The sequence below is a fragment of the Pteropus vampyrus genome, unplaced genomic scaffold (genome assembly GCF_000151845.1).
Source record: "Pteropus vampyrus isolate Shadow unplaced genomic scaffold, Pvam_2.0 Scaffold181, whole genome shotgun sequence".
NCBI lineage: Eukaryota > Metazoa > Chordata > Mammalia > Chiroptera > Pteropodidae > Pteropus > Pteropus vampyrus.
Window position 1 is genome coordinate 2,726,890 of NW_011888962.1, and position 12,244 is coordinate 2,739,133.

Genomic DNA, 12,244 nt, shown 5'->3' on the forward strand with positions numbered 1-12,244 from the left:
AGTATAATCTCAGTATATCAAGATTACATCTTCTGTGGTTTTCCCCCATGGATACACTAATCCAAATGAACCAATAACAGCCCTCCCTTCCTCAAATTATGGCCAGCCTGTATCTGGAAGGTACCTTTCTTCACCTTAGAGAGAAACTTTCTATTTTAACTTTGGTATCTGGTTTAAGCATTTGTTATTTGTTTTCCAAAACATAAAACTACAGCAATGTCCAACAAAAGAAGAAAGGCTCTAAAAAAGTTTTGGGCAGGAAGCTTAAGAAATAAAGCTCATTTTTTCATTCTAATTAGAAGAGACATGGGGTAAGAGAAAAATCCTTGAACTAGAAGTCAAGATACTCAGGTTCTGGTTCCGCCTTTGCTTAAATGAGCTGCCTGACTTTATTTGGCTTTACTTATTATTGAACAGTATAAAAGAGAAAAACTCTAATGTCCCCCCAAACTTATTCACTTAATCAAAAATAAGAAAATTCAAACATTTACTTTTTCCAACTTAATTATTTTCTTCACCAGGCCTTTGTCAAGATATCACTTTCTATTCTTCATGAATTTTGAAGTAGTTACAGTACTTAAAAGACTGATGGGATGGAGACGGGACTTAATCACTTAGACCGATGCTTCTCAAACTAGGGTACTTTGGGAACATATAGGCGATGCCTTTGTAAGAGAAGCAGCACTCCTTTCTGGAGTGATTTAAAAATCTCATTAAAACCAATGAAGAAAGCAATTAATAAAACCAGTAAAGAAATCTTAGAAACATAAAATTCACATGAATTTTTTAATACTAGAGACCCACACACTATGTAGCAGAAGGCAATGGTAAACCACTGCTGCATTTTCTTATTATTTTTTTTCCTTTTTGTTTTACTGTGAAACCCCTGTGATGAGACAGTCCAAAATAAAATATGAGATAGTACTAAAAGATGACACTCCCTGGTCTAAAACCACTCCAAAAGGGGAGGAGCAGAGATTAAGTATGAATCGCACTGTTTGCTAATGACATAACTAGACCAAAATGGGAAGGACGTATAGTAGCGGATATACACAAAGGCAAAAAGAAAGTACGATGCTGCACAGCACACAACATGGAATGTAAGAAGCATGAACTGAAGTAGGCTGGAAATTATAATGATGCTGACCCCATAAGAGAGGCCATAGGCATGATTCTATAGGAGATGAGCAGGAATGTTGAGTACAAGACATTATGGATATCACGCATTCATAGGGTCACCAGGAGTCAGAACTGACTTAACAGCACATGCATGACACACACTAGGGACTTGAAAAATTTTTCACACCTGTCATTTTGGGATACATCTCAGATCCTTCAGGGTTATGAATTCATTCTTATCAACAACTAGGCAATAGAAAAGCTTGAGAAGCACTGTAGATTTTAAGTAACAACTGTGATTAACAGCTTCTGTATCTTTAATTACAATTGATGAGTCTATTTGCTTAGAAGATCATACTTATGTCCTCAGAGGTGCAATGGCCTATAATGAGGATTCCCTAAAACAGGGGTCCCAAACCCCTGGGCCACAGACTGGTACTGGTCTATGGCCTGTTAGGAACTGGGCTGCACAGCAGAAGGTAAGGAGCAGGCAAGCGAAGCTTCATTTGTATTTGCAGCCACTCCCCAGCACTAGCATCACCACCTCACCTCCTCCTCAGATCATCAGGCATTAGATTCTCATAGGAGCACCAGTCCCTGGTGCCAAAAAAATTGGGGACTGCTGCCCTAAAGTATCTATGAAAGAAGCAGTGATCTGTAACCCTGTATTTGAAAGTAATCTGGGGAAACCACTTTGCCTTCTGTTTATAAAAGAACTATAGATATATTCTTTACACAGCTTCAGTGTCATTCTCTGCAAAACAGTGATAAAACCTACCTGATGATGTTGTAAAAACAAAATTAGACACTATTAGATGCCTGACACAAAGTAATGATTGATAAATAACAATCACTTATTATATACCTTCAACATTTTTTTAATATTCTGATATATAAGGTACCAACACTGTTTTCAGGACAAAATGTCCACATATATATATGAGAGGGAGTGTTTGTGTACACACACACACACACACACACACACACACACACTCAGATGACCTTTAATACTTTTTACCCTTGATTTAAACTTGAAAGCCAAGGTGCAAGTTAAATCATTTTAGAGCAAATTAGCAAGTAGATATAAAAAATTACCCCTAAAATTAAAAAGTAACACCAGATTAATGCTTTTAATTTCTTAAAAAGTACTAACCTGTTTTCTGAACTAGATGTAGAAGTACTAGATGATGACAATGTATGAGAATTTGACATGCGTGAAACAAACTTCTGGATGGTGTTACGAGATGGAGCTTTGATCCTTGAGCTACGCCTACTGTGATATTTCTGGAACAAACTCTCAACCTAACATTGAAAAGAGACAGTAACAATGATATTTGTGCCATAATATACACACAGAGTTCTAGAGGTTGAGTTATTTGTCTTTTATTTCAAAAGTTTTTCATAAAGGCAATTTAAGAACTTGAAAACTAAGAATACATACAGCTTACTAAGGGCAATATTTTTACAGGTCTGTGTTTACTTGTTCTTCAGTCTAGAAGAAAAGACTTAATTTGTCAATGGGCTATAAGAGAACTATTTATAAGCATTAAACAATTCTTATATACCTTCAAAATGACCACTGTTTTTTAGATGCAGAAATCATGGAAAAAAATTTTAGAAATATACCATAAAAATTTGTTGACAATTTTACTCTAAAGCATTTATTTAAAATTACCTCAAAATTCTTTAAAGTTTTTCTCCATAACATTGGGTCCGAAGGTTCTAGTTGAAATACTCGGAGCATTACGAATAACAGATGAATACAAAATGTTCCACGCCCACAGCTGCAGTTCTAAAAAGTTTAAAAAACAAGCAAACAAAAAACTTATGAGTTATGTGGTTCTATTAGAATTCCTTAGTCTATCACTTTTTTATATTTCCAAATATACCGAATATACTAGTTTCTATTAATTTGCTTCATTATCTTTATATATTAATAAGAATATGCAAGAAAAGTCTACAGCTTGTTTTTAATGAATTTATTAAACATCAAATTTTTATTCTAAAGTTTATTAAGTCATGGTAAAAACCTTCATAAATACATTAAAAATGTTTATTAGCCCAAAATATATTTGAAATTTAGTTTACTAAAGAGAATTAACTGACCTAAATTTAAGAGTATTATAGTATTGATTTGAGTTAGTACCAAATACTAATAAAATATAAAACGGTGACGAGTCCTACCTGAGGCCCAATAAACACCCGGTATTTATTGTCTGGACTATCTCCTCCAATCAGGAAAGAGTTGGGTCCTATTTGCTGCAGTAAGTACAGCCTGGCCCGCATCACTTTGTTTACACGGCGGTTTGTTTCCTCAGGGCTGTATGGTGAGAAGCCATCTGGTGAAGGGGCTCTTCGAGGTGGTGTGATTCTCCCACTCTGAAACTTCACAATATTGTTTTTTTTATTACCCCAAAAAGTAATACTAGACAGCCATGCAGCATTTTATGTTCTGAAAAAATACCTCAATATATGATGTAAAATAAATAAAATATATAACAAAATGTATTTTGCAAGTGCTTTGTCTGACACTTATGAGTAAACTTCTAAAATTCTAGTCTTCCCTAAAACTAATGATAAATCTGGTTGAGAAAGATAACCATATGGTAATATTCATTATAAATATCTGAGTTTTTTGAAAAATATTATGTAAACCAAAATAAAAAGCATAAAAAATTCACCTCATAAGCAGGCAAAACGACTTATTTCCAGTGATAAAATTTAAACATCTGATTTCCTGGCTTCCACTTAAGGTGCTACTAAATTCTGTTTTGTAACTGGTAATTTACAAAAACCACCATGGAATTCTTCCCATGGTACACTCTGTAGAAAACTAATGGCAAATGACTCTTCCCAGATTAAGACATTTCTCACTGGAGGCTGACAAAAACTCTCCTGTGGTGAGGGTGCCATATGTCCCTCTCACTCCAAAACTTGGTCTTTCTATCAGTGCCCAATAGAAATTCCAGTTCTTTCTGATACCTAACTGATTAGTTAAAAATAATAAATGTTGAAGAGAACATGAAGCAGCGAATAGTCTCATAAAGTACTTGTGGGAATGTAAAATGGTGCAGATGCTTTGGAAAACACATGACCCGCAATTCCACTCCTAGGTGTAAACCTGAGGGAAATGAAAAGTTATGTCCACACAAAAACTTGTACACAAATGTTTACAGCAGCATTATTCATAATAGCCAAAAATTGGAAATAACTCAAATGTCCATCAACCGAATAAATAAAATGTATATATTCATATAATAGATTATTCTACAATTAAAAGTGAATGGGATACTGATAGAAGTTATACCACAGTAGAACCTGGAAAACATGATGCTAAGTGAAAGGAGCCAATCACAAAGGACCATACATATTATATGATTCCATTTATATGCAATGTCCAGAATAAATAAATATATATGAAATCAGAAAGCAGATCTGTGGTTGCCTAGGGCTAGGAAGAAACTGTTAATTGGTCTGGGTTTTCTTTCTGGAATGATGAAAATGTTTTCAAATTTATAGTGATGGGTACAACTCTATCAATATACCAAAATCCAAACTTTAATTTAGACAGGTGAATTATATAGTATGTGAATTATCTCTCAATAAAGCTGTTATTTTTTAAATGAGCAGTTACTTAAAAAAAGAAAGAAAAAACAACTAGAAACAAAAACGAGAATACATGCACATGCTATTTGACCTGCTAAGCATTCAGACTGTGGATATGCTCAGATGTGCAAAATGATATATACATAAAAATATTTTTGTATCATTATTTTTTAGTAATGAAAGGTTAAAAAGGAATATAAATGTCTATTAGTATGTAGTTCATTTAAACTATGATTTATGCAGGTGATAAAATGCTGTGTATCTGTTAAAAAGAATGCAAGGGTAACTATCTAGCATATATCCAAAGTAGGTGGGAGGCAAGGGAGAGAGGCAATTCTGTATATACTTGTGGTAGACTTTTACTTTGATTGCTCTCATGAACTACGCCTCCCAGTATTTATATCCCTACCACTGATTCTGGATTGGGCATGTAACTAAGCTTCGAGCAATAAGACAATAGCAAACATGATGCAAGTGGTGGCTTCACAAAAGCTTCTATGTTGGGACTTGACCTCTTGAAACACTTTTTTTGGGGGGGGGGTGCTTAACAGAAATTTATTATCCTAGAATTTGAGAGGCTCGAAGTCCGCAATCAAGGTGTCAGCAGGGTTGGTTCTTTCTGAGGGCTATGAGAGAGAATCTCCATGTTCCATGTTCCCTACTAACTTGAAATACTTGTTGCAACCCAACTTCCTTGCTATCAGGAAGAGATACCAACAGCCCCTAACTGTCTAGCATCCCAGCTGAAGAACCAGACTGTGAGTGAAGAAGCAGTCTTGGATATTCCAGCTTCAGCAGATGCCATGGGGGTCAGACATAAGCCACTCCTGTTGAGTCCTGCCCAATTTGCAGATTCATGAGAGAATAAATAACTGATTTTAAGTTTTAAAAAAGTTAATTTAAAGGTGTGTCAATATAAAGCCAATAAATACTGTTGGGTATCTTTGGCTTCACTGTAAAAAAATGTACTTAAAATTTACTCTTTGAAGGATTTATATGCTTTAACCACCTCAGATCTGAGGAAAACCAAAACTCCCCCTTGTGGTCACTATCACAGTCATTTTCCTATTCACTACTTTGCTTTTCAAGGTGAGAAGGTGTTTTAACTTGCATTTCTGTCACTAGAAGTCTCTATCATAAAGTTCGCACCTATCTTTTTGCAAATCTCTCTGATGTCTGACTTAATATAGAAGACATCTGGATTCTCACTGATTCTTCTATGTTTAATCTGCTATGATAGGATGTTTTGGTTAGAGTATATGAAGAAAATCTGGCCTCACACAGACATGTAGCTGGAAAAGGTATTTTAATAGCTTTTTCAAATTATTATTTTCTTTTTGATATGACACCAAAGAAATGGTTTCTTACAGGAGGCTGTAGTGTGGAAGCTGAAACCATATCAACAGACTTTTCCTACTGTTATATTAAAATCCAGATACGTATCTTACACACTTTGAATGGATCATTTACCCAAGAATGATTTTGTTTCATCATGTATTGGTCATTTGAAGAATGCTGGCTCACTAATTTATGCAGATCTTCCAAATGTTCACACATTTCATTTTGCATTATGTGAAAAAAAATCACATTTGATATTATCACTGATCTTATTTTAAAAGTCTAAGTTTTGGAAACTATCAAGCTTACAGTGGTGGAATGAGTTTTCCAAAATTCTAATTTTTGCTTGAAATCTCAAATTTTACCACTTGTAAAAAAAATTTTCAATTGTTTGCCTTGAAGTGAGTCTCACTTAATTCATCTTAAGCAAAATGTCTGCCAAATACCCAAATGAAGAATATAATTTCCACTGTCATAACTTTAATTCAGGTGAATGCACCAGAAACTTTACTCACCATTGTAAATGTCAATGCAATGAAAGAGGCAAATAACATCTCAGTTTTATTACAAAATTAGTTTTGACCTAATGGATCCACAGAAAGGGTTTCAAGACCTGCCCTCTCTCTCTCCCTCACAGGGTCTGTAGACCACACATACTTTGAGAACTGCCGCTCTAACAGAGGGCAAGCCAATCTTTTCTGTTATAAATGAGTCTAAAAGTTGTAGAAACTTAACATATTTATTAAAATATTAACTTACTGGCACGGGGGAAACTCTTTTTCTCCTTACTCCTGGAGAGTCTGGTTTCACTGTGCGACCTGATGGGGAGCTGCCAGGGGAAGGACTGCGTCGGCCTTTGGGAGCTGGTGAAGTGGTACTCGCCTGGCCCTCTCCTTGAGACTCAGTTGCCAAGTTATTAATTTCAGATCCATCTCCTTTAATAGGGATTGGTTTTACCACCTAAATTAAAATTCCAATACTTTGATTATTTAAAAATACAAAAAAAAAATAAGTAAATTTGAACAAAACAGCTTAAGAAATGAACTCAGTGAGTTTTATTGTGCATTATATAAATATGAGACAATATGTCAACTTTTATTTAGTATTACTTTAAGCCATAAATGTAAGACTATTTTTCCCACACAGATTTGTCATTTAGGCTAAAGCACTAGTTAAAATGTTATCATACGTAATTTTAGAACCTGGTGTTATGTAATTACATGCCCTAAAATCATTTAACATTCAAAATCAACAAAGGTTAGAAAACAAATGTGAAAAATAAGCACTTACAACTTCTATAGTTAATTTCAACTACATTGAAGTAGATGTTTTCTTTTTCATTTGTATTGAAAAAATGCAAGAATTGAAAACAATACTGGGCATAATTTGAAGTATTCCGATAGTCTGACTAATTAATATAAAACCATTTTGCTTGCTTTGTTCTTGGCACTGTTAAAGTACAATAGTTTTAGACATGTATTTCAGAAACACCAAACGAATCCACAAGTTTAAAGATCACCTTTCAAGCAGAAATGCAGTTTATAAGATGTGATACTTCTAATGATTAGGGCTTTCAGACCTAATCTAGCTCTGACCAAAAGGCCAAACTGTAGCCTTAGTAGTTAAAGTTCAGCAGACCTTTTTGGCCTTTCTCCCACTACTCCTGCTCTACCAGTCAGTAGCTGTGCCTACCACATGCCTAACCTCTCCTCATCATGGGCTTTCACTCACACTCTTCCTCTTAATCCACATCTCCAGCCTGCAGCACTCCAGACAGCATACCTTCACCCAGTGAAAAAGTGCCCATCTTTTACAGCTCCGTTAAAATCCTACCTTTTACGGAATCTCCCTTAACTCTACCAGCCTGGCATTCTTCCTCACTGCTAAGTCATTACTGCTCTTCTGCCCACCCAACATATTTGGTTCATAGTCACGAACTGCTTTGTGATATTTCATGCCTTATTTTATTTTTATTTATTGTGCATTAATCATATTTATACTGTTGGAGATTATTTACACCTCTAACGTTTTAAGGAAGATTTGATATATCATAAAACATAGTAACAAACAAAATCATAACTTCCAGGTAGACTATAAGCTTCTTATGGATAATATAAAATCTGTAAATTATAACATGTATGGTGGTAGAAGAAGCTTAAGGACCATGTGTTGCCTTACTCTTCACATCTCTTCCCTCTTCACTCCTGTCCTATATACAGATAAGGTACTTAAGTATTTGCTGGAAAGCGGACAGTGAGTTAAAATAAAATTTGGTCTTAGATGTTAGTTCAAACGTAATAAAGGATAAATAGTTGGCTTCTTTTTAAAAAGTTGTAATTTCTGCTCTGTTATTCTCAAAATACTTAAGACTCTCTACCAGCTCAAGGAACTCCAGAAAGCAACATATTCAAATTTCAGATGGCTTTAATTGTTCAGAAGTTCTTCTTTATATTAATTAGGTAAAAATTTGCCACCTTCTGTGAAATGTTTCAACAGAACTTTCTAAAATAAATCTTTAATTTCTTTATCTTCATCCTCTAATATGATTACTAAAATGGTGAGATCTACTTCACATGAGGAATAAATGGAAGAAGTGTGGAGGTACTGCTGGAAAAGAAAGGACTCATGGGTAATGTGGCAGCTAAAAAATCTGGTATCTAAAGGAAAAATTAGCTCCATAGGTTGGAACCAGAGGGTAGAATGTGCAAGATAAATTTCAGCAAACGATGAGGGATATACAGAATCTCAGAGGTTTTTGAGATATTTAAGAGGCTAGTCAGTGTTAGACATTTAACAGAACTTTCTGAGACAAAAATGTTCTATAACTGCACTGCCCAGTTACAGAAGCCACTTGCCACCTATGGCTACTGAGCATTTGAAATGTGGCTAGTGTGACTGAGGAACTAAATTTTTACTTTTATTCATGTTTAATTAAGTTTAAACTTAAATGGGCATATGGGATGAATACAGGGTGAGATAATCACTCGGCAGTGGTGTAGTTTAGGGGTTTCAAATATCAAATGAGTGGTTTGCTCAGTAACTTTTATGATTCACTTCCCCTTGCTCCCTGATACACACAAACAGATCTAATGAATCTTAAATTGTCATCTCTGTTTATAAAGAACAAACAAAAAACCAAAAACTTGTGATACAGATTGGTACTGGGCCGCTGTAGAACTGAGATCTACTTCTGCCTTTATAAGAATGAAGAAGCACATTTCACAGATTTCATATATAAGCATATCTCATTTCACTGCACTTTGCTTTACTGCATTTCATGGATGTTACGTTTTTTACAAATTGAAGGCAAGACCCTTCACCAGCAAAAAAGTTATGACACACTTCATTGTATACTCGCTTCACTGCAGTGGTCTGGAACCAAACCGCAATATCTCTAAGGTCTGTCTGTACTTTAAAAGAGAAAAACCATGGCAAAGGATAAAGTATGCCTGCCTTTCCTAATGTAGAAATCTAGGTTTTCTTTCCCGATATTCCAGGCGTCTCTTTAACTTATCTCAAACCCATGAGTCTATTTAATTTTTTCTGTTTTCCTGGAAGATTTCTGGAATTAAGATCCTTGGATCCCACCTTAGAGATAAAACATCAAAATAAAAATTAAGAATTGCCTTTCCTTTTAAAGTTTTAAGTACAATATAAATCTCCAATAAAAGGATTTTTAGATACTGACATTAGAGGGCAGTGTTGCTTTAAGCATTACCTCTCCATACAACCAACCAGCTTTTTTTTAGAAAGGTTTAAGTTGCTTAATGAGCATAGTTTCACCTATGCTTTGTTCCAAGTGGCTAGAATATCAAGCAAATAAACTACTGAATTTAAAATGAAGAGGAGAACAAAAAGCTTACAAGAGGATCTATTTATGCTTAATTTTCTATTTCCTCCTATGCTTTCTTCCTTATAGCAGGTCACCCACAGCCACTCACCACAGGGCCTCTCTTATTTCTCCTTTCCAGCCATTCGTGCTTCCAGGCTGGCATACAGGTTGCCTTCAGTTTCTCCCTGATCATTCGTTCTTCTGGGCGATCATCCATCTTGTGCAAACCCTTGAGAGTTTCCTTATTCTCCATCTCACGACTACAATGGAAGGAGAACAAGGAGAATGAAATTTACATATGAAAAATAACTTACAAGAACAAATAGAACAATATGGTTCTATTTTATACTTTCCATGGACATGTGACTAAAAAGATAACTGCTAAAAACTTCAAATTTAAGCAAGGTATGAAAGAAAATACCACTGCGAAACATGTATTATACCATCGTCGAATCTATAACGTGGATAGTGTTGAATGTTGCCTGATAACAAGTTGAGTTTAATAATGCCTTTAAAAAGAATGTTCCATTTAGAAGGTGCAGGCACATTAATATTAATGCAGACCTTTGTTTCCAGGTAGCTAACAAAATGGATCCTAAGACATGAAGCATTACATTAACAAATACGTTCATGGAGACTGTGCTGTTTCTAATGACACCACTACTATAACACACTCAGATATTTAGTAGAGTATTTTACTACCCTTTCTTTATCCCAGAATATCCAGTAATTTAGGTCAATATAAATAGAATCTGGTAGATATGCTTATTTTCTGAAATAAGCTAAATATTTAATAAACTAAGTGAAACCTAATCACATATTCTATGATCCCTTTTTTTTCAAAGCCTAACAGATTAAATTCTATTCTCAGAATAATCCCATGACAAAGTATTTGGGGTATTCCATATACAGTACACTCATATCCACCCATATGTGGATGTATATAACAAACAATATGCATATGCATGCCTTTTAAAACCTGGTTTGTAAGGAAACAAAGCAATTGCACTCTGGGAGAAGTAATAATTTAAAAAATACTAAGCTAACTTCAGTAACTATTTCGGAAATTCTATAAAGCTACAAACTAATTTTCTACACTGATAAGAAAAGGAAATACCCAAGGAAATACCAAAGATGATAACCATAAGCTTACTAAATCAAATTCAAACTCTTCTAGGAATTTTCCATCTAATCATAACTACAAAGCAGCGGTATCTTCAGGGAACCAGCAAAAAACCTACTTAAAACTAAATATGCACAAGAAAAGAAAGGGTTAACTGGTTTTACTGAAGCATCAATACTGTTAGGCAGTGAAAACCAATATGTTAAATACCTCTGTGCTAGAGATTGGCCTAGATATTTTTAGGGATGTGAAGAGTACAGAACATTTGAAACTTGCAAATGGGCATTAAAACCATGCAGGATATTTCCACCACACAGGTATAAAAAGCTGTCACAAAGAAAGAGGCAATATGAGAAGAAAAAGGTAAACAAAAGAAAGCAAATGAAAAGAAAATGGAAAGGAAAGGGAAAAGAAGAGGAGAGAAGAGGAAGGGAGGGAAATAAAAAGGGAGAAGGGAAAGGGAGGGTGGAGGGGAGAGTGTGAGAGAAATGTGTTCCCCAAAATTCATCCTGCTCTGTCAATAATTATCCAAGGAAATTCAAATTTATAGGCAATCGAATTTATTGGCTAATTGCACACCAAAAATTTGCTTACAACTCTCTAGTTTGAAAAGCAAACACTTTCCCCACAGTAACAGTGGTGCAAGACGAGGCTAGGTTCCCAGGCTAGTTCTCAAAAGTAAGTCACACTGTAGAACTAGTGTGCACTTTCACACCAGGAGCTCCTGCACTCCCTGACAAGGGTGATTATCTTCTCAGAGATGTCTCTCCTTCCCCAGGATTGTTTCACTGAGTATCTTTTCCATTCTTTATTTTCAGTGTGTCTCTTCCTGGCACCCACCTAAACACATAGAGAACTCATCCATCCAAACAGGTAGAGAACTCTCCTTGTCAAAACAAATCTTCCTGAATGATGAGGCCTCCTTAAAGTCAGCATCACTTGCCTCTTTCACTGCAACTTGTATGAAAATAATATAACCTTTTAAACCAATTTCTTATTATAAATAATGTGGAATAAGCATACTAGGAGCTCAATTTCTGCACACATCTAAGATTATTTCTTTAGAATAAGTGCTCTGAAATGGAATTGCTGGGTCAAAATGTACACTTTTTGGTATATTAACTAAGACTTTTGATAATAATGGCAAATTATCTTCAAGAAAATGTATATCTTTTTACAACTCCCCAAGTCAAGTTGCCAGCTTAGCTGGTCTGAACTAAGCAACA

At 35.0% G+C, this 12,244-nt stretch overlaps 1 protein-coding gene across 3 annotated transcripts in view; it reads right to left on the reverse strand.

Annotated features, from left to right (window-relative positions):
* MAP3K1 (mitogen-activated protein kinase kinase kinase 1) overlaps positions 1–12,244 on the reverse strand; it is a 74,658-nt gene that overhangs the window by 26,844 nt on the left and 35,570 nt on the right. For all 3 annotated transcript variants that reach the window (XM_011371048.2, XM_023537199.1, XM_023537198.1), the window contains exons 2-6: positions 10,005–10,155; positions 6,823–7,023; positions 3,304–3,504; positions 2,795–2,911; positions 2,273–2,421 (exon numbers count right to left, since the gene is read on the reverse strand). In XM_011371048.2, the coding sequence (XP_011369350.1) occupies positions 2,273–2,421; positions 2,795–2,911; positions 3,304–3,504; positions 6,823–7,023; positions 10,005–10,155 (819 nt within the window). The remainder of the gene's footprint in view (positions 1–2,272; positions 2,422–2,794; positions 2,912–3,303; positions 3,505–6,822; positions 7,024–10,004; positions 10,156–12,244) is intronic.